This window comes from Palaemon carinicauda, chromosome 2 (genome assembly GCF_036898095.1).
Source record: "Palaemon carinicauda isolate YSFRI2023 chromosome 2, ASM3689809v2, whole genome shotgun sequence".
NCBI lineage: Eukaryota > Metazoa > Arthropoda > Malacostraca > Decapoda > Palaemonidae > Palaemon > Palaemon carinicauda.
In genome coordinates, this window is record NC_090726.1 from 183,124,812 (window position 1) to 183,148,751 (window position 23,940).

General features: G+C 39.4%; 1 protein-coding gene across 4 annotated transcripts in view; it reads left to right on the top strand.

The window, feature by feature from the left end:
• Pisd (phosphatidylserine decarboxylase) overlaps positions 1-23,940 on the top strand; it is a 76,539-nt gene that overhangs the window by 34,907 nt on the left and 17,692 nt on the right. Inside the window, exons 2-4 of one of the 4 annotated variants that reach the window (XM_068359757.1) lie at positions 1,977-2,030; positions 13,785-14,036; positions 14,495-14,739. In XM_068359757.1, the coding sequence (XP_068215858.1) occupies positions 1,977-2,030; positions 13,785-14,036; positions 14,495-14,739 (551 nt within the window). Of the gene's footprint in view, positions 1-1,976; positions 2,031-10,793; positions 10,884-13,784; positions 14,037-14,494; positions 14,740-23,940 lie in introns of those variants that run through there. The other 3 variants (XM_068359767.1, XM_068359771.1, XM_068359763.1) reach the window with 3 other exon arrangements.

A 23,940-nucleotide genomic window follows, 5' to 3' on the forward strand; every position in this document is an offset into this window, starting at 1 on the left:
GTAACCAGAGAGAAGGATCCAATATGGTACTGTCTGGCCAGTCAAAGGACCCCCTAACTCTCTAGCGGTAGTATCTCAACGGGCGGCTGGTGCCCTGGCCAACCTACTACCTCACTACGGGGTCACTTCAGCTGACTGTCGGTAAATAACCGTCGTTTTAAAGAGATGTTACATACGCGTTTCGAAATGTGGACGGAACTTGAATTGCAAACGAATCAACGGGCTACGCTGAGACTGCTTAACTTGACGCCAAGAATCAGAATTTTTTAGTCTGATGATGATGATGATGATTATTATTATTATTATTATTATTATTATTATTACAAGCTAAGCTACAACCCTAATTGGAAATAGCCCAGTGAGAAAAGTAGTGAGGAAATAAACAAACTACAAGAGAAGTAATGAACAATCAAAATAAAATATTTTAATAGCAGTAACATTAAAATAAATCTTTCATATATAAACTATAAAAGTCCCCTTTATCGATAAAAGTAACGAGATTAAGAACTGATATCTTTTAGAGAGAGAGAGAGAGAGAGAGAGAGAGAGAGAGAGAGAGAGAGAGAGAGAGAGAGAGAGAGAGGGGGGGGCACTAATTAATTAAAATTATCTTCCAATACCAAAACCTGAGTTAATGATGGCAATAAAAATAATGCATTCTATTTCTCTTATAACATAAAGAGTTATTTTTCCTATGATCGACCATAAAGCCGGGCGCACACACGAGAGCAGAGCACTGTTGCATAACAGTGTTACGAATATATGCGTATCAAGGCGTCAAAATGCAGAGAACGCATCTGTCGCACGTCACGAAAAAAAATCATTGCGTTCCACTGTGATCGCCGATCAGTCTGTCTTTACTACGGGCTGCATTATTCCACTGCCTTGGGTTAGAGTTCTCTTGCTTGAGGGTACAATCGGGCACACTATTCTATCTTATTTCTCTTCCTCTAGTTTTGTTTTATAGTAGTATAATAATGTTAGAAAATTGTAAACCAATAAAAGTAGTAGCTCAATATATTAAGACAAGCGTTGGAGTTCAGAAGTAAATATAGGTTATTGTATTATTATTATTATTATTATTATCATTTTTATTATTATTGTTATTTTTATTATTATTATTATTATTATTATTATTATTATTATTATTATTATTAATACTTGCTAAGCTACAACCCTAGTTGGAAAAGCAGGCTGCTATAAGCCCAGGGGCTCCAACAGGGAAAATAGCCCAGTGATGAAAGGAAACAAGGAAAAATAACATACTGTATTTTAAGAACAGTAACATTAAAATAAATATCTCCTTTATTACTATAAACAGTTTAACAAAACAAGAGGAAGAGAAATAAGATAGAATAGTGTGGCTGAGTGTACCCTCAAGCAAGAGAACTCTAACTAACCTAAGGCAGTGGAATAATACAGCCAGTAGAAGGACAGTCTGATCGGTGATCGCAGTGGAACGCAATGAAGCTTCTTTCATGAAGTGCCAAAGTTGTGTTCTCAACATTTGAACGCCTTGATACGCGTATATTTAACTTATGCGATAGTGCTTTGCTCTGGTGTGTGTGTGTGTGTGTGTGTGTGTGTGTGTGTGTGTGCGTGCGCGCGCGCGCTCCCGGCTTAATAGTCAATCATATGTATCTCATGAGGAAAAATAACTCATTAAGTTATTAGAGGAATAGAATGCCTTATTTTCATAGCAATCATTAACTTATGTCTCGCTGTTGGAAGATAATTTTAATTTATTAGAGTGCTCTCTCTCTCTCTCTCTCTCTCTCTCTCTCTCTCTCTCTCTCTCTCTCTCTCTCTCTCTCTCTCTCTCTCTCTCTCTCTCTCTCTCTCCTGAATTGAATGCACTGTTTCTATTCCTTTTAAGGTTTTAAAAACACTGGAATCTTTTTATTTAAATCCCCTGATAAAAAAAAAAAACACTGAACTAACAGATATTATTGCTCTCTTTCCACGCCTTCGCATAGAATACCACCAATTCGGACCAAGATATTTAACAGAGAACTGGATATTCCCTTCTCGTGAGTAACTAAGAAGTGTTCGGAAGCATGTTATCTAACTTCCTTTCCTCCTCTCAGTGTTGCCAGTTCGATTTCCTGTTTAACACATTTAATTAATACATTTCTCTTTCTATTTTCCATTTGTAACTTGGAGTAGCGCTAATCTACTATGCATGCATGCATGTGTGTGTATACTTCATGACTGTAAAATGACTCACAAACATTTTTTTCGCTATACTGTACACGTATTTCAACTACAGTTGCAGGCACGTGTGATATGCATTTTGATGTTCATGAACTCGAATATTTTTTAAAGTTTATCTAACAGATAATCACGTATCTTGTTCAATTCTAATGTGCAACGGTGCAGTTTTTAAAGCTTCTGAACATTCCAAGGCATCATCGAAGTACGTTAAGAAGTTATAAAATCCGTTGATACTAATAAAACCAGTAGTTTCTGAAACTTTTGAACTAAATTTCATACTTTAAGTAGGTCCTAACTGCCGTCAAAGGGAAGTGTGCATGCAAACACATTTACGCTAGATTTCAGTTACATTTTAGTTGCAATATTATTGCATTTGGATTTAAGTACTCGAATGTAAAAGGAACCAAAAGTAAGTTTATGAGGCGTCGGTTAGAAAGACCGAGTTCAGAGGTTGCAACTAGACCCCGTTTTTTCACTTCAGCAACTCACCATCACTTATGATTCTGAATCGCCATTGCAGAAGGTCATATGTTTAACATGTAGCCTACAAATCACCAACCATGCAAGCAGTCCGCAATTTTGTCAAAACTACTGCATTGTTTTCATCAAGTACCTCAACCGTGGTTTTCATATATTTTTCAATAGGCCTACATGGTGTCTGCTTTCTTATTAAATTATTCAATCTAACTTTGTCGCTTACTGCATCGCTTTTATCTGTTTCAAGATTCGCATGGGCCTCTTCCATGTGTTAATGACATTAATAGTTGGAGTTGCGAAATGCCTGTCTATCGATATGAAATAGCGTTGTATAGCTATGTTAATAGGTTAACTTTTAATAACAAACTTTGCATAGGCCTACTCATCAAAAGTTCAAAATTGCAGCAAATGTTTTTATTTTGATCAGGTTGACATGAGTCTTTTTATATTTTATATATGACATATCTGTTTTGACGTTGTTAATAGTTTATGTACGACATATCTGTTTTTACGTTGTTAATAGTTTGTATATGACATATCTGTTTTGACTTTGTTACTGTTTTTAGAATGATTTGTTGTTAATTTGTTCTCATCATTTATTTATTTCCTTGTTTCCTTTCCTCACTGGGCTATTTTTCCCTATTGGATCCCTTGGGCTTATAGCATCTTGCTTTTTCAACTAGTGTTGTAGCTCGGCTAATAATAATAATAATAATAATAATAATAATAATAATAATAATAATAATAATAATAATAATAATACCCGTACCACGGTTTATGTATACTAATTTACGTATCGTACGAACAAGAAGTCGTGCTTACACGTAACCAGCTTAATTCAACATCAGAAATAAGCACATACAGACACTGCTTGTCCATTTATTATAATATAGGTATAAAGGATTTATTTGCGGCTCATTACGATAATCACACATTCGTTCCTTGACAAAGTGAACCGAAAAGGGAATAGCTGTTCAAATGGTGGCTAAATTATTATTATTATTATTATTATTATTATTATTATTATTATTATTATTATTATTATTATTACAAGCTAAACTATAACCCTAGTTGGAAAAGCAATATGCTATAAGCCTAAGAGCTCCAACAGGGAAAATGGCTCAGTGAGGAAAGGAAACCAGGAAATAAACTACAAGAGAAGTAATAAACATCCAAAATAATATATTTTAAGACTAATGACAACGGTAAATTAGATCTTTCATTTATGAACTATAAAAACTTCCAAAAACAAGATGAAGAGAAATGAAAAAGAACTGCGAGCCCTAGGCCTGGAGTACCCTCAAGCAAGAGAACGCTACTCCAAGAGAGTGGAAGGCCTTGATACAGAGGCTATGGCACTTCCTAAGACTAGAGAACAAGGGTTTGATTTTGGAGTGTCCTCCTAGAATAGATGTTTTCCATAGTTAAAGATTGTCTTTTACCCTTATCAAGAGGAATAATTGTCTGGTAATCTCGGTGTTGCCAAGTGCATGAGAACAGAGGAAAATGTGAAAAGAATAGGCTAGACTATTCAGTTCATGTGTAAGCAAAGGAAAAATGAGCCGTTACCGGAGAGAGGGATCTAATGCAGTCTTGTCTAGGACCCAATAACACTCTGGTGGTAGTATCTCAACGGGTAGCGTTTCAGGTTGAATAATATTGTTCATGGAATAAACAAGACGAACACAGTTTCACATAATATGTAGGCTAGGTCTATTTACATACAATATATATACTTGTTTGATACGTATTAAAATACATTAAAATCATGATTCATATTTGATTTTATATACAGGACACTAATCGTGTGTGTTTTCTATCATTAAGTTCCAATTAAGTGAAACTTGATGGTCCCATCATGGTCGCTCATATTTCGTATAATTTTAAATCGTATCTTTTCATTCACATATTTCGTTTTTTTTTTTCTTTTTTTCTTTTATAAAGCTCGACATTTCATCGTTTGAAATGTGGTTGAAACTATTTCTATTTCATGTGCTTTTCCTTTCAATGCAATTCGTCATACCCTCCTAGTGTCTCCGTGTTAAGAAAGATTAAATTACATACTCCACTCTTTGGTTTTTATTCTTTACTTATTTGTTCGTTTGCTTCATTCGACTATCAAAATATATACATATGCTCATTTAATCTGCTTATTGTGGCATTCCTTATTTTTTTAATCTGACCAATTTATTTCTTTCTTCTTTGATTACTGATGTTCATTCGAATATAGTTTCTTTCCTCACTTTATCGTAAATGGCATTGTTTCCTGTTATTTCATGCTTGAACATTACCTCCCAAGGCGAATCTGTTCATCTTTTGACTGAATTCTGGTGAAATCGTAATAATGATATTAACCGTAAATAAAATGACATATATTTCCTTTATTTTTCTTTATTTATTTTTATTTTTTCAAAAATGTATATTTTGTAATTCTGAGCCTTTTTGGGGCCTTCTCGGCTTCACTGAAAATGTTGCCCTCTACATAGTGTCATATTTTTATATCATTCTAATTCCCATTTTAACTTATTCTCATTTATTATCGTTTCCCATTCCTCCCTTAGTATCATGTCTTATTCCCTATAATTTTTAAGTCTGGTGCTATTATTGGTTCTATTGTTTCTTGATTTTTGAAAATCTTAAGCCTGGTTTTTAAAGAAGTCTAATGTCTGTACTAGAATTTTTACCAAGTAATAAAGATAGTCTTTCTGATTTACCCAATATTCTCGTTTTATAATAGTTATTCTTACTTGAAATTTATAGAAACTACCAAATGCGTCGTCCTTTGCATTAATATCACACTTACCGTGTTAAATATTAGTTTTGGTGCTTTATTCCTTGTCGCCCTCTCCATAGTCCTTATATTGTGGATAGGCCTATCTGCAGATGATTTGTTAATTACATCCTATGAAAACAAAAAGCATTTCTTTCTTGCAATTTTTCTTCCCCCGAGGGGTTAAATGTTACACTGTAATTGTTCAGTTGCCACTTTCCTCTTGGTAAGGGTAGAAAAAACCCTTTAGCTGTGGTAAGCGAGAAGGACACTCCAAAATCAAATCATTGCTCTCTAGTCTTGGATAGTGCCATAGCCTCTGTACCATGGTCTTCCACTGTCTTAAGTTAGAGTTCTCTTGCTTGATAGTACACTAGCATTCTGCTTTTCCAACTAGGGTTGTAGCTTAGCAAGTAATAATAATAACAATAATAATAATAATAATAATAATAATAATAATAATAATAATAGGGCAAACTATTCTATCTAGTTTCTCTTCCTCTTGTTTTGATCATTTTTTTTTAGTTCATATACGAATTATTTATTTTAATGTTGTTAATCTTATTAAAACATTTTCTTTTTCTTTGTTTCCTTCCCTCAATGGGCTATTTTATTATTATTATTATTATTTCTATTATTATTATTATTATTATTATTATTATTATTATTATTACTTGTTAAGCTACAATCCTAGTTGGAAAAGAAGGATGCTTTAAGCATCCTTCTTTTCCAATTAGGGTTGTAGCTTAACAAGTAATAATAATAATAATAATAATAATAATAATAATAATAATAATACAGTATATTTACTTTTGAGCTCCAACGCTTTTCTTAATATATTGAGCTACTACAGTACTTTTATTGGTTTTCTATTTTTCTAACGTTATTATACTACTAATTGTCCTGATTTAGTTTCAATTTTCTAGCATTAAACAAATGTTTTGTTGTGCCAACTGTCTCCCTGCATAGCTCTTAGAAACTACTATCTTCATTCCTGTTTCTGTAGCGTTCTTTTAAATTCAGCTTGACTAATCTCGTTGCGGTGACCGATGTGGTAACGTTCCTGACTGGTGAACGCCAGACAGGGGTTCGAGTCCCGCTCAAACTCGTTAGTTTCTTTGGTCGCTGCAACCTCACCATCCTTGTGAGCTAAGAATGGGTTGTTTGGGGGAGCCTATAGGTCTGCCTGTTGAGTCATCAGTAGCCACTGGCTGGCCCTCCTTGGTCCTAGCTTAGGTGGAGAAGGTGCCTGGGCGGCGATCATATGTGCGTATGGTCAGTCTCTAGGGCATTGTCCTGCTTTATAGGGCAATATCACTGTCCCTTGCCCCTGCCATTCATGAGTGGCCTTTAAACCTTAGGTGTTTAGTTCTAGAACGTAGTTCGCTCTGTCATTCCCTAAAAAACCACAACTTTGTCCTTTTTCTCTTCTATTTTCCTTCCAATGACATTTTCTGTTTTACTTCTATTACCTTTCTTGACTTCTTGCCTTCTAAAATCTTGTCTCATCTACTTTAATTTGTAATCGGAGATCTTAACATTGGCAAGAAATTGATGCAAATAATTAAAATCAATCAAAGAAATGCAAAATGGTAATCAAAATATTCTTGCTCTAGACTCGAGGTCTTTTGCTATTTTTCCCTGTTGGAGCCCTTAGGCTTATAGCATCTTGCTTTTCCAACTAGGGTTGTAGCTTGGCTTGTAATAATAATAATAATAATAATAATAATAATAATAATACATGGTTAAATATGGGGCCGGATATGAGGGCTTGTAACCCGAGACTGGACTAGTCTCTAAAAGCAAAAAATTATGCAAAGTTTATATATACAATTCCACGCACACAGCCCAAGTTATGTAAAAGAGCCACCCATACCTAAATACGTGAGAATCTAAATCTAATCTAAAAATGGGGAAATTTTAATTTTAGGTATTTATGAGAGGCATTTTCCAGTGTTCCATACAATGCTCCCTGATTCGATCTTTGACAACCTCTTTAACTCTGACATTACTGTTTGATGAGAAAGCATCACCCTTTTATACTTAATTCTATTTACCAGTTGCCAAACGCTAGGTTCTACTATTAATCTGAGGTCCTTCTAACATAATCTAACTCTTCCATTCCTTTTTTTTATTTCATAACACCGGAATTTTCAAGATTTACAAACACTCTAAAGGTTTAAAGGCCGCTCATGAATGACAGAGGCAAGGGACAGTGACATAGCCCAATCATGCAGGACAATGCCCAAGCCCCATCTCCACCCAAGCTAGGACCAAGGAGGGCCAAGCAATGGCTGCAGATGACTCATAAGATAGGCATATAGGCTCCCCCAAACCCCCTATCCTTAGCTCACAAAGGTGGTGAGGTTGCAGCGACCAAAGAAACTAACGAGTTAGAGCGGGACTCGAACCCCAATCTGGCGTTCGCCAGTGAAGGACGTAACCAAATCGGCCACCACATCCAGTTCTGCCTCCCACATCCTTATTTCAACCTGTAGTTAATATACTTACTCTTATAACGTTTTTATATATTCTAATTTATTGCAACACACATTCCACCTTCAACTAGTCTCTTGCCCTTATGGCCTTATGTTCTAAAACCATTCCCTTGAGTATTCAACCTTATTTTTTACTGTTTCAGTTGTTAAACCTTCACCCGTGCCTTTAACTCTCCATGTTTCTTTGCTTTATTTGTTATTAATAATGCCTCTGGCTTATGAAGTTTAAAAAAAGAATGTAATAATACACTTGCATTTTATCGATTTACATTGTTCTCGTTATTATCCTCTTAATATAGATGTGAACTTATGCAGTATTTAACAAAAATATAACACAAAATAGAAATATATACAGTAGTTTATTGCATATGATTTAATTGCATCTGTTCTAACTATCTTGACTATTTTGCAACCAATTTAAACACTTTATACAACTATAATAGGCAGTGGGTTTGGCTAGGGCACCAACCGCCCGTTGAGCTACTACCGCTAGAGAGTTATTGGGTCATTTGACTGGCGCGACAGTACTACCGTGGATCCATCTCTCTGGTTATGCCTCACTTTTCCTTTACCTATACATAAACCGAATAGTCTGGCATATTCTTTCCACATTCTCCTCTGTCCTCATACACCTGATAATACTGAGATTACAAAACAATTCCTCTTCGCTCTAGGGGTCAACTGTAACTGTTCAGTGGATATTTTTCTCTTGGAAATGGTAGAAGAGACTCTTTAGCTATGGTAAGCAGCTCTTCTAGGAGAAGATGACTCCAAAATAAAACCAATTTTCTCTAGTCTTGGGTAGTGCTATAGCCTCTGTACCATGGTCTTCCACTGTCTTAGGATTCCCTGTTGGAGCCCTAGGGCTTATAGCGTCCTGCATTTCCAACTAGGGTTGTAGCTTAGCAATTAATAATAATAATAATAATAATAATAATAATAATAATAATAATAATGATGGTGATGGTGATGATAAGCTAGAGTGTCAGAGCCGAGCTCCGTCGGACAGAAGCTTAATCATGTGGAGTAATTTTTACTTGTATTAAGAAAATAATAAAGTGGTTAAACCTCACAGTACGTTCATATTATTCATATTTATATTATAGAGTTTATTGTGCAAACGTCCATTACTTATAAACACAAACGCTACATATTTAAGTAATTTTATTGAAAAAATATAGGTGTTACATTTGTTTCCATATGATTTCATCAGTAGCCATTTATTTAGCAACACATATATATCTATATTATATCAGAAATTGTATGTTTTGTAGCTTAAATTCCCTATTTAATTCCTCTTCGAAAGTATGACTTATTAACATTTTTGTTATTTACATTTCATTTCTTATGAATATAACCAAATTTGGGTCATCTATCAACAGTTCAATAAGTCGTCCATACCACACTCCCGCTAAAAATCTGATAACAGAACTATTGCAATATTTTCATATAGCCTATCTGACAGTTTCAAAAGCTAATTTCACTGTTTTTAGCAAACTAGTTTTTTTGATCTTACTACATTTTTTTCTAAAGTGACTTGAACCATGATAATCTTTGCTTCAGTGATGGACAAAAATAAATGAAATACACGTCATTTTCTATAGCACAACTGAAAACATTTATTCTCATTTGTCATTTGTATTCACTATTTCCCTGCTGTTCTTATCAATACACTTATCATTTATAAGGTTCCAAATCATGGTCCAACTGAAAATGGGATACAGTAGCTCTAACTATGGTTTGTAATCTTTACCATTCATAAGCAACCGATGAACTTCTTTATCACATTTAGATAATTTTAAAGCAGTAAACTGGTTTCTGAGTATTGGTGCAAAGCTGTTTTCATAATCCATAGTGTGACAATTGCTTACAGTCATCCTTACATTGTTTCTTTACTCCTGGGTGACAGTATGCCATTTAGAGAGTTATTGGGTCCCTTGTCTGATCAGACACTATTGGATCCATCTCTCTGGTTACGGCTCATTTTTCTTTGCCTACACACCCCCAGATAGTCTGGCCTATTCTTTCCACATTCTTCTGTCCTCATACATTTGGCAACACTTAGATCACCAAACAATTCTTCTTCACAAAAGAGGTTAACTACTGCACTATAATTGTTCAGTGGCTACTTTCCTCTTAGTAAGGGTAGAAGACTTTTTAGCTATAGTAATCAGCTCTTCTAGGAGGATACTCCAAAATCAAACCATTGTTCTCTAATCTTGGATAGTGCCATAGCCTCAGTACCATGGTCTTCCACTGTCTTGGGGTAGAATTCTCTTGCTTGAGGGTACACTCAAGCACATTTTTCTATCTTATTTCTCTTCCTATTGCCTTTTTTTAAGTTTGTATAGTCTATGAATGGAAGATCTATTTTAATGGTACCGTTCTTAACACATCTTTCATTGTCCTATTATTTCTCTTGTAGTTTATTTCCTTATTTCTTTTCCTTTTTGAGCTATTTTCCCTGTTGGAGCCCTTGGGCTTATAGCATCCTGCTTTTCTAAATAGGTTTGTAGCTTAGCAAGTAATAATAATAATAATAATAATAATGATAATAATAATAATAATTCTATGCTTATGTTTCTGACAAGTGATTGATTTCCTTCTTGTGTAACTGTAACATTTGAACATTGGTTTTGTTCCAAATACTGTACCCTGCGTAAGAAGCGTAACATTTCCCCAAATCCTTATGTTGTCCCATTTCCCCCACATAACTGTTGATGATAATATTACCCTTTTTATTTAGTTTATATGTTGACATTGCATTTTTGTTACCTAGCATTTTTCCTAAAATGTTGGTTGTGCCCTGAGAGCCAGATCTACTTAAACTCTTAAAGAGAAGAAGAGTTTTGTGGACTGGCGGACGGCGCCTGGTGTTGGTTTGTTTACATTTTGTGTAACTAGCCTTACTCTCCTGTGAGACGGTGATTATTCTCACTTTTTGTCGCCTGACATGCTGTTATATTTATATCTGGTTTTCATGCAACCGTTATAAGTCCTTGCAAATATCAAAGGAGACAGTGTACTTATGAAATCTCTCCATTTATAGTTATTGACATGCTTTCATTGGTATTGCTTTACTTACGGTCAGGGTAATCTTTCTTAGTAAAAACCAACGTTTCCTTGTAGAAAAACACCCGTTTCCTTCGAAAATGACTCTTATTTTTGTTGCAGATAAATACTTAGTATAATATATATGGAATGATTCCCTGACAGTAAGTAAAACTACCCTTTCTTTTTTGGCAAGGTTTGTAGATCGGCGGACACAGTGGGCTTTGTTTTAGTAAAGGAAACTTTAATCCCAGATCACTAAATATGGGGGTGTATGTATGATAGCCGCCACCTGTATGTATGGTGACAGCCGACTAAGAAAACGGCAATGTATGGGCGGTCGCAAGGAACCGTTATCCCCCCCCCCCCTCTTGTTAGGTAAGTAGGTTAGGACACGACTTGGAGCCTTTGTATATCAGCGGCCAGTTCCTCCCATTTGGATTAAAAATTGATATCAACTAACCTAAATTTTCCCTCTAACCTAATCTACAAGCCATGTCCTTACCTACTTACCTAACCTAAACATGGTGTATGTATGTTAGCGGCCACCTGTATGTATTAGTATGTCTAACTTAGAATTCGGCAGTGTAAGAGGGCTCGCAGGGGGCATTAGGTAAATAGGTAGGGACACGGCTTGTAGGTTTGGGGGGAAAGTTTAGGTTAGTTGATGACCATTTCTAATGAATGCGTGAGGAACTGGCCGCTGATATACAAAGGCTCTACCTAAACCTTCCCCCCCCCCCAACCTATCCTATAAGTAGTGTCCTTACCTACTTACTTAAAGGGGGGGTGGCTAACACCCCCCTGCGACCCTCTTACACCTCCGGCCATATTAATACATACAGGTGGCCACTATCATACATACACCCCAATACTGTATATGGTAACTTAGTGGTAACTACAGTATGTGAGAATTTGTGAAGTTTCATTTCACCTGTTTGCATAGTAATTTATGTATTTTGTCATAAACATAATGAAAATTCCAACAACTTTTCTTTAGCAACATGATTAAAAAGTACAGTAATTTATTTACCTTTCTCTCTACGTTCTCGTCACAAAAGCGTCATATTTCGTGCGAGCATGCGGAGAGTTTTTGCTCCCCTGTGGCTCACCTCACTCCCAATTGAATAATTTATCTCCTTGCTCTCCTATTCTGTTAAGTGGTACATGAATGTGCACCACATGCCAACTATGTCGGTCATTATTTCAATTATATTTTTTACTTTGCGATGAGTAACAACAGCCATATAGTGAACAGAGTGTTCTAAATACAGTGTAATCAAATACCGAAGTAGATGACATTACGTTAAATTACGAAATAGTTTGAACTCCTCGGTGGAAGACATCTTGTGACGGTAGTCCTGCTGGAACTGAAGATTAAGGGGTAAAAAATGGCTGTTATAAATCAACTAACATGATTTTTTTGCATAACCACTATGACGCTCTTAGTTGGTTAAAACAGCCAGCCAATGAAAAAAGTCTTGCAAAAACACAACAGCCACTAAAAGTGATTGCAAATATTGGATGCGCAGTAACCTGCCTTCAGTCTCCCAAAAGTAATCAGACAATGAAAGGCTGTTCACATGGTTGTCAGTCGGTACGTGAGTTATTATGACCCAGCTCCCATCAGTCATACAGAGAAAAAATTCCAGAATAGCCAGGTCTTGTCTATTTCTTATAGTAAATTCCAGTTTTGCTAGAAATTGAAATATGATATATTAACCTAGAGATTTTCAAACCTGATATCCCCCATGGTCTTACTTACATAAAAGTTGCCTTAGATATTCTTATTCTGCCAAACACTTTCTAACCAGCTGAATTGTATTAGAGCTCTGTGACCATTTAAAGACTTATTGAGGACAAAAAATTGAAACACTATGGTCTTACAGCAGTCTAGGATGGTTGCTGACTTGCCTTAGAGTTCAGTAGTAAATGGTGCCCTAGGGTAGGTTAGGTTAAGGTGGCTTGATATGTGCACAGTTCAGGGTAAAACTGCAAATCAGTTGTGTACACCGTGTGAAAGAAAAACTTCGGAATATGTGGTCATGCATTGTTCAGAGACATGTCAATGTTTGATCACTAAGAACATGGTATCCTAGTTTAGGTTAGGTGTATGGTGGTCTGTGGAAAGGCAAAGCTTCTATGATAGTTAGGATATCATGTGACTGGTTAGATACATGTGTTATATTTGCAATCAGTTGAAAATACATAAACATCATGTTGATAATTCAGGAATCTTTGTTTTCTTGTGTACAGTAATCAAACGACTATCGCGGATGTTTTATTTCACGGCCCCACACGATAGCTGGAAACTGACAAAAAATATACAGAAATTTGTGGTATTTGGTCTTCATTATATTTATAATTGTTCATTTGTTCCGTAACTTAATATAAACCAACGCTATTTATAAGGGTATTACTTTCTTCGAAGCTGAAAGGACGAGCCATTAGAATTTAGCGAGGGTTTTATAGAAGTAAAATTCATGGAAATAATAATAGATATTTTATACTGTACTGTGTATGTGCCTTTCAAATCTTAATTAGCTACCAGTACAGTATACCCATTTAACATGGTCAGTTTTAGAAGATGAACAGAGAAGGTATGGTTACTATTTAATTGTGAATGTGTAGGATGACAGAGATCCTAAGCCTTTGTATACCATAAGATGAAATTTGGATTGACTATACAGTACTGTACTGTAGAGTATTCTGTGTTTACCGTTTCATTACATATTGAAAATTAAGACTAAAATTTACAAAATATTCTTTTCCAGTGTTCTTTGATTCCAACATCATGGCACAGTCAAGCTTCAAGCATTATCTACGTTCTCTGCGCTGGACTCCTCTTCCTGTGGGTGTAGGCCTTGCCCTTATTGCCTTTCAGCAGTACAGGCACACCCGTAAGCGGGAAGCAGCAAAACTTGGTCAGATCGAACCTTGTGACTGCTTGGCTGATGAATGGGAGGTTCAAGCATACAAGCTTTTACCTTTGAGGTACTTCAGTAGAGCATGGGGATGGGTTAATGGTGAGAAGAATTTATTCAAAATGTTATACTTGTAGAAAACAATAGTAATGCAGCATTGTTTTACTAAAGTGTCTAATATTTGTTGTATATTTTTACCCTAGTAAAGTTAAAAAATTAGCCATGGGTTTATTCATATTTCTCTATATCACAACATATATTCTACCCTCATGAGAGAAGATACTTTTGTTATACAGTAAATGCTCTCTCTCTCTCTCTCTCTCTCTCTCTCTCTCTCTCTCTCTCTCTCTCTCTCTCTCTCTCTCTCTCTCTCTCTCTCTCTCTCTCTCTCTCTCTCTCATCTTAACCATGTGTTCATTGTGTTGCATGGATTTTAGTACACCCTAGTAATATCTTTCCTTCATACAGAATATTCATTGAGCATTTGAGCCAAATTTTACATAGCATTGTTTCAGATGCAGACATAATAACTGATATTTCTCCTCATCTTAATTTTTCAGGTTTGGAACTACCAGAGTGGTCAAGAAAGTCCGTTCTTGGCCTTTATGTAAGAGCATTTGGTTGCAATATGGCTGAAGCTGAAGTAGAAGATTTAGAAAAATATCGATGTCTCTCAGAATTATTCAGACGATCACTCAAGGAAGGTGTGCGTCCAGTTGATAATTCTGCAGCTGTAGTAAGCCCAGCTGATGGACGGTTACTTTCCTTCGGTACAGTTGACTGTGGAGCTTTGGATCAAATCAAAGTAAGGTCCTAAGCATCTAATATCTTTTGTAGTAGAATTTTGACATTTTTATCAAATGAGAATTACCATTATTATCATTTCACCTGTTATTATTTCATTGAAGGAGACTGTAGTTAATGTAGCATTGCCTTTTTCAATATTTAACTTAGCCGGTGATTATATAAGCTGCAGCTCTGCTGCTCGACAGAAAACTCTACGGAAAAAATCCGCCAGCGATCGCTATGCAGGTAGGGGGTGTACTTCAACAGCGCCATCTGTCGTGCAGGTACTCAGTATTCATTGTAAACAAAGAACTCAATTTTCTCTCTGTCGTGCTACCGGCAAGACCTACTAATTCGCTGTTGCTAACTGGATTTGTTTTCACAACTATTTGGTGAAGTACACTATTCTAGTTTTGAGCTTTCGCTGTGCAGGCTTTCTCTTCAATAAATCCTTGCATTCTTTTTTTGATATCGGATTATTTGTTGATGACTTTGGATAGTTTTTGAATTCCCCTTTGACCAATTCAAAATGGCTGACCCTTCTCAAGTCCCAAAATTCAGGAAGTGTAATGCTAGGGACTGTTCAAGGCGTCTTCCGAAGGCCTCTGTCGATCCTCACACCGTTTGTTCCAATTGTCGGGATAAAACCTGTCAATTGGAAGATCGATGTGAGGAATGCGTTGGGCTTTCGGAATTCGATTTTATCGAATTCCAAAAATATACACGTAGGCTAGAGAGAGATAGAGTCAGGAGAAGTTCATCTCGTTCTGTTGATTTTTCCTCTCCTCATGCCCCACAACCTATTCCTTCCCCTGTAGTGGTTGCTCCTGATCCCCCTTCTGGCACTTAGGAACCTTCGATGGCTGACATGATGCGTGCCATCCAAGCTCTGGGTGAGAGACTTGAGTCCCTGGCTAGTGACCGTAACCAGCTCATGGCGGACGTCAAGGAGCTGAAGTGTAAAAGTGCAGTGGGAAGTGGTAAAGTGAGTGATAGTGTTGTGGATAGTGTTGCGCTTGAGGGTTCGTCTGTTCGTGCCGGTCGTCCTCCTAGTCCGGGACCTCTTGCAAGCTCCCAAGTCCAGGGGAGAAGCAATGTCGTACGACCAATGGGTTCGAGAGGCTTTAATCAGCGAACAGACGTTCCCTCCGTGGTTTCGGGCGTATCTACCCAAGATCGCCCCACCCACACAAAGACGAGAGAGCCCATTTATTCCTCGTCTGCGGAAGAGGTTTCTCGTAAGAAACCATGGACCAAGGTCTCACGACCTCTTAAGCGCAAGTCGGTCCCTTCCGCGCAAGTCCAACGGCCCAGGTGTAGCCACTGGGTCAGTTCGGACTCGCTGCAGTCTTCCGATGACTGCTCACCTCCTAAGAGAGGCAAAGCGGGTACCGCCTCAGGCAGTTACACCGTCTGTCGCCGCACCTGCTCCTGCAGACCCTAAGTGGTCTTTGCTGCAGACCATGCAGTACCAATTAACGTCTCTGATGCAGGACTTTCGTGCGGAGAAGGTTGCTGCTACACCAACCTCTTGCCTACAACCAACCACACTCTCGGTTGTGCGTCCTGTGGACGCTGAGGCGACCTTCTTGCGCACTCCAGCTGAGAGAGTCCCGCCATCCATGCGTTCCAGTGTGCCCTGCCAGCCGCATGTTGACGTTCAGAGACGCACGGAACCTTCCGTTGACGTTCGCGAGGTACAACAACCGTCAGAGTTGTTTTGTTTTGACGCGGTGCGTCAACCTCCGCAACCCAGTGTGGTTGCCTCTGCTCGCCCACATCAGACTAGACAGTCTGGAGTAGACGCTGTGCGTCCCCGCGCTGCTATGGTTGTTGCCAGCTCACAGACTGGGCAACAGTTCCATTACGTTGCGTCCGGTTCAGTCACGCGTGCACCCGTGCGACCGGACTCAGCTAACCAGCCGATACCTACTCCATTGCCGCTTCCTCCTCAATACTCGGATGATGGACTCTCTGATGATGACGATGCGGCACACGTTGATGAACCACATTCGGACCTTGACGAGCCCAAGTCCACGCAACCCTCTTTGGACTTTAGAAAAGTTCTTGCTCTGTTCAAAGAGATGTTTCCGGACCAGTTTGTGTCTGTGGCTCCGCGCTCTCCTCCGTCAGAGTTTGCTTTAGGTACGCAGTCATCCTCGCCTGCCTTTACTAGACTCGTCCTCGCACGCTCGTCCAAGAGAGCTTTACGAGTTATAGGAGAATGGATGCAGTCCAAAAAGAGTCTAGGGAAGACAGCCTTTACGTTTCCCCCTGCTAGACTCTCTTCCAGATCGAGCGTCTGGTATGCCACGGGAGAAGTTCTCGGCTTGGGAGTTCCTGCCTCTGCCCAGGGCGACTTCTCAAGTCTTGTAGACTCTCCCCGCAGGCTAGCCATGAGACGCTCTAAGATATGCTGGTCACCTTCGGACCTAGACCATCTGTTGAAAGGGATATTTAGAGCCTTCGAGGTCTTCAACTTTTTAGACTGGTGTCTGGGAGCTTTGAGCAGGAAGATCTCCCCAACTGATAAGGAATCTTCCTTGCTCATCATGTCCTGCATGGACAAGGCCATACGTGACGGGTCTAGTGAGCTTGCTGCATCGTTCGTATCCGGAGTCCTCAAGAAGCGTGAGAACCTTTGCTCTTTCCTGTCAGCTGGAGTGACACCTTGTCAAAGATCCGAACTTCTGTTTGCTCCTCTCTCTAAGTGCCTTTTTCCAGAGGACTTGATTAAGGAGATTGCTGCTTCTTTGATACAGAAGGACACCCATGACCTGGTTGCGTCCTCTGCCCGCAAAGCCACCCCTTTGCCTACCTTGTCAGCTAGACCAAGGATGGACACTCCAGCGTCCCGATTTATTCCGCCCTTTCGTGGCAGAGCCTCCAGCAGAGGAGGTGCTCGTGCCAAAGGGAGACGTGGGAAGAAGAAAGGAACCAAGTCCTTTAAAGGCAGAGTCTGACTGCCAGCTTCTTCAGACAGCAGTGGGAGCCAGACTCAAGAACTTCTGGCAGACCTGGGAGAAGAGAGGCGCAGATGCACAATCTGTGAAGTTGCTCAGAGAGGGGTACAAGATCCCGTTTGTACGAAAACCCCCTCTAGCAACGTCTCCCATCGATCTCTCTCCCAGGTACAGAGAGGAAGACAAGAGACAAGCATTGAAACAGGAGGTGTCTCTCTTACTAGAAAAGGGAGCGGTAATCAAAGTCCTGGACCATCAAACCCCGGGCTTCTACAACCGTCTCTTCTTAGTGGCAAAGAAGACAGGAGGGTGGAGGCCGGTGCTAGACGTCAGTGCGCTGAATGTCTTTGTCACAAAGCAGACGTTCGCCATGGAGACCACAAAGTCCGTTCTAGCAGCGGTCAGAAGGGAAGACTGGATGGTCTCTTTAGACCTAAGGGACGCATACTTTCACGTCCCCATCCACCCAGACTCCCAACCTTTTCTGAGATTCGTTTATGAAAAGGTTGTCTACCAGTTTCAAGCCCTGTGCTTTGGCCTAAGCACAGCTCCTCTTGTGTTTACGAGGCTGATGAGGAATGTAGCCAAATTCCTTCATTTAGCGGACATCAGAGCCTCCCTCTATTTGGACGACTGGCTTCTAAGAGCTTCTTCCAGTCGTCGCTGTCTGAAGGATCTAAAGTGGACTCTAGATCTGACCAAGGAATTGGGTCTCCTGGTCAATATGGAAAAGTCTCAAGTGGTCCCATCCCAAACTATTGTGTATTTAGGGATGGAGATTCACAGTCTAGCTTTTCGGGCTTTTCCGTCGGCCCCCAGAACAAGTCAAGCCCAGTTATGCATCCAGAACATGCTGAAGAAGGAACGATGTTCAGTCAGGCAGTGGATGAGTCTGATAGGGACACTATCATCCCTGGAACAGTTCGTATCGTTAGGAAGACTACACCTCCGTCCTCTTCAATATCACCTAGCTGTTTACTGGAAAAAGGACAAGACGCTAGAAGCGGTCTCGATCCCCATTTCCGAGAAGATGAAGTCTTCCCTGACTTGGTGGAAGGACAGTATCAGCCTCAGAGAGGGTCTGCCCCTGGCTGTTCAGACTCCCAACCACGTTCTCTTCTCGGACGCATCGGACACGGGCTGGGGCGTGACATTAGACGGTCGGGAATGCTCGGGAACTTGGAACTCGAGTCAAAGGACAATGCATATCAACTGCAAGGAGCTACTGGCAGTTCATCTGGCCTTGAAAAGCTTCAAGTCTCTCCTTCAAGGCAAAGTGGTGGAGGTGAACTCGGACAACACCACGGCTTTGGCGTACATCTCCAAGCAAGGAGGGACCCACTCTATGACGTTGTACGAGATCGCAAGGGACCTCCTCACCTGGTCAAAAGATCTAAACATTTCACTAGTAACGAGGTTCATCCAAGGCAACTTGAATGTCATGGCAGATTGCCTCAGTCGGAAGGGACAAATCATTCCAACAGAATGGACCCTTCACAAGGATGTGTGCAAGAGACTTTGGGCCACATGGGGCCAGCCTACCATAGATCTCTTCGCAACCTCGATGACCAAGAGGCTCCCAATATATTGCTCACCAATCCCGGACCCAGCAGCAGTTCATATAGATGCCTTTCTCCTAGATTGGTCACATCTAGACCTATATGCATTCCCCCCATTCAAGATTGTCAACAAGGTACTGCAGAAGTTCGCCTCTCACGAAGGGACAAGGTTGACGTTAGTTGCTCCCCTCTGGCCCGCGAGAGAATGGTTCACCGAGGTACTTCGATGGCTAGTGGACGTTCCCAGAACTCTTCCTCTAAGGGTGGACCTTCTACGTCAGCCACACGTAAAGAAGGTACACCAAGGCCTCCACGCTCTTCGTCTGACTGCCTTCAGACTATCGAAAGACTCTCGAGAGCTAGAGGCTTTTCGAAGGAGGCAGCCAGGGCGATTGCTAGAGCAAGGAGGACATCCACCCTTAGAGTCTACCAATCGAAATGGGAAGTCTTCCGAAACTGGTGCAAGTCAGTATCTGTATCCTCGACCAGTACCTCTGTAACTCAAATAGCTGACTTCCTTTTATACCTGAGGAAAGAACGATCTCTTTCAGCTCCCACTATCAAGGGTTACAGAAGCATGTTGGCATCAGTCTTCCGTCACAGAGGCTTAGATTTTTCCAACAACAAAGATCTACAGGACCTCCTTAAGTCTTTTGAGACCACGAAGGAGCGTCGTTTGGCTACACCTGGTTGGAATTTAGACGTGGTACTAAGATTCCTCATGTCAGAAAGGTTCGAGCCGCTACAATCAGCCTCCTTTAAAGATCTCACTTTAAAGACACTTTTCCTGGTTTGCTTAGCCACAGCTAAAAGAGTCAGTGAGATTCACGCCTTCAGCAGGAACATCGGATTTTCATCTGAAACGGCTACATGTTCTTTACAACTTGGTTTTCTAGCCAAAAACGAGCTACCCTCTCGTCCTTGGCCGAAATCGTTCGATATTCCAAGCCTATCGAATATGGTTGGAAATGAACTAGAAAGAGTCTTATGCCCTGTGAGAGCTCTTAAGTTCTATTTAAGACGAACTAAACCTTTACGAGGACAGTCAGAAGCTTTATGGTGTTCAGTTAAGAAACCATCTTTGCCTATGTCAAAGAATGCTTTATCCTATTTTATCAGACTGTTAATACGAGAAGCTCATTCCCATCTGAGTGAGGAAGACCAAGCTTTGCTGAAGGTAAGGACACATGAAGTTAGAGCTGTCGCAACTTCAGTGGCCTTTAAACAAAATAGATCTCTGCGAAGTATAATGGACGCAACCTATTGGAGAAGCAAGTCAGTGTTCGCATCTTTTTATCTTAAAGATGTCCAGTCTCTTTACGAGAACTGCTACACCCTGGGACCATTCGTAGCAGCGAGTGCAGTAGTGGGTGAGGGCTCAACCACTACAATCCCCTAATTCCATAACCTTTTTAATCTTTCTCTTGAAATGTTTTTATTGTTGTTTTTGGGTTGTCCGGAAGGCTAAGAAGCCTTTCGCATCCTGGTTGATTTGGCGGGTGGTCAAATTCTTTTCTTGAGAAGCGCCTAGATTAGAGGTTTTGATGAGGTCCTGTGGTATGGGTTGCAACCCTTCATACTTCAGATCCTAGGGGTCGCTCAGCATCCTAAGAGGATCGCGAGGCTCCGTAAGGAAGACGTACTTAAAAAGGCAGAGTAATTGTTCAAGTCGACTTCCTTACCAGGTACTTATTTATTTTATTTTTGTTATTTTGATAACTTCTAAAATGAAATAAAAAATCCTTAGCTCATAATAATGTAAACATTTATTGCTGGTCTCTACCCACCCCCCTGGGTGTGAATCAGCTTATATAATCACCGGCTAAGTTAAATATTGAAAAATGTTATTTTGATAATAAAATAAATTTTTGAATATACTTACCCGGTGATTATATATTAAAGGACCCTCCCTTCCTCCCCAATAGAGACGCAGTGGACCGAGGAGAAAATTGAGTTCTTTGTTTACAATGAGTACTGAGTACCTGCACGACAGATGGCGCTGTTGAAGTACACCCCCTACCTGCATAGCGATCGCTGGCGGATTTTTTCCGTAGAGTTTTCTGTCGAGCAGCAGAGCTGCAGCTTATATAATCACCGGGTAAGTATATTCAAAAATTTATTTTATTATCAAAATAATATTTTTCAGTGTGTTTATTTTTCCATTTTATTAACTTTTTTCTTTTTACTATTTGAATATTTACAAAATTTTGCCCAATGTTTACTGGAAAATGAGAGGTGTGATATGGACCACTTTTATGAAGCACTACTAACAAAGTACTATGTTAATACATAAGGTATCTTTTGGGTAAATGACTAAAATGTATTCTACAATGTTTTATTTATAATCTTTGATGGAAAAGAAAAATCATTAACTAAATGGGCCAGATGGTATACCAAAGAGATTACTGGATCTGACATTCAATGGGTGTCCATACATATAATCCAACTGGATGGTTGGTTACTCAGCTTGCATCCATACCTGCTATCAAACTGAGCAGTCAAAAGGTCCTCTGATTAATGTAAGAGGCAGTGAAAGTAATTCTGTCATTTTATAAAACAATTCTACATAATTTAAGAGAATTGCTATCAATGTGCCAGTCCCTTCACTAGTTTGAGGACCTTTCGACAGTCCAGTTTGATTGCAGATATGAAAACAAGTTGAGTGAGTTTACAAGTACAGTATAACCAAGTGAATGTCCCACTCATTAATCTCTGGTTTGTTGTTTGACCCTTATAGTTAATGGCTTTCCTGTTCCCCTTTTGAAAACAGGAATAGCATGTGGTATGGTCCATATCAGCCATTTGTCCTAAAGATGCCTTGTAGAATATACCAAGGTGAAATGCTTCAGCTATATTTTAATGAAATATTTCTACAGAAGAAAGTGACAAAAGAAATAAGACATTCTGAGTCAATACCACATTAACTGAAGTCTCACCATCCTTGTGAGCTAAGGATGGGGGTTTTTGGGGAGCCTATAGTTTGTTTGAAAGGGCTTCTTCCCTATTATTATTATTTTTATTACAGTACTGTAATGTTATTGTTCTTTATTTTATTATTATTATTATTATTATTAGGTAGTTTTACCAGACCTCTGCACCAAAAGAATTGACTCTCATTAAGTTGACCTACAGGGCTTGTCTTTAATACTAAATTGTTCCTACACAGATACAAACCCTTGTCCTTTAAGAAGAGCATGATTTCAGTGCAGCTAGAAACACGTTTGTTAAGAATTATGGTTATCTTATCTTTTGTCTTCCTGTATCATCATTACCTTTCCCAATCACCTTCTGTACTCCTTGCTATATCTTAGCAAGAGATGAAAAAGAAATTGTCATTGTAGTGTAACATTATACAGTTCTAGGAAACTGTTTTCACAAATTAGGAGAGGAATTAAAAGAAACTCACTGATATGGTTACTTGAAGCCTTATGGTTACGAGAGCTTAAAGGGTAGATCTTTTGATACTTGTCAATCTTTGTAGGTTATACCATTTTACCAGTGATAGGATAATTCAGCTGTACTAATATGTGACTTTTTTTTATATTTGATTTTGTCCTACAGTGTCATGAAAGTTTATTTGTACAAATGTGGTTATAACGGTCAAGTTTTAAATCTTGTGTTGGTGCCACGAAACTTGTTTCAATGCACATGTTCCCTTAGCTAGTCATAAGAGATTACCGGTTCCAAAGAACTCGCCTGTTGGCAAGCGATATTCCATTTGCAATCATTCACGATCTGACCGAAGAAGTTATGTAACCTTAGAAGGCAGCCAAAGGAGAATTCTTTCCACAGGTCCTCCCGGAGTGAACCCACTAGCCCTTCAGCAGTACAGGTATTCGACCAGATACCTAGGACTTTCAAGGGATCAAAGGGCCCCTCTAAGGCTGCTAGAAAAGAGAGCTTGTTGGCCATGGCCTCCTCATCAGAATACTGGCCAGTTTCTGTTTTAGAATCACGCCAGCAATGGGTTAAACCTCGACGATAAGTGGATCATTCCGACTCCCTATACCCCTTTATGGAGGTGAATCGAGATATTTGGATCCAACTACCTAGGATCGGGGCCTGCTCCAGTAAAGGTAGAAAACCCTGAGTCTGAATCAACCTTCAGAAAATCCTTGCCATTATCAGGCAAAGGAACATATTCAGGGAAACTTCCAAGGCACTCTTCAAATCAGGCAAAACCTGTATTGGCGGCTTGTTTGGGATTCCTGAGGGCTCAAAACCCACCTTGGAATTTTCCTGGTCTGAATTAGCTGTCAAAGTATTTGAGAACACAGATTCTCAAGTCTCTGGGAGAAGTAATGCTCTCAGAGCAGGTTGATCTAATATTATCCTGCTCCTGGCATTCTTTAGACAAGAAATTTTATGCTACCGTGTAAGCCAGTCCTTCCTCTCTACCAATTGATGCCAGAGTCACAAGTCTGACACGGGCCATGAATGGAAAAACTTGGGTCAGAACCTACCATCTTCTCAGCTTCCGAGTTTGTTAACATGAAAGTGGCTGCCATGGCAAGCCTCCAGAACACCTCTTGGCTGGACCATTGGGTCAGTTGCAGTAGCACTCCTTGCCTCTGCTCTGGATCTTTCAAAGCCTGAGAACAAATTTTTTTTTACAGCCCTAGTTCTTTCATGAAGCAAAAGTAGTTACCTTTTTGGATCACCAGTTAGCCAACAATTGGATCAAGTGGGTCATCAAAA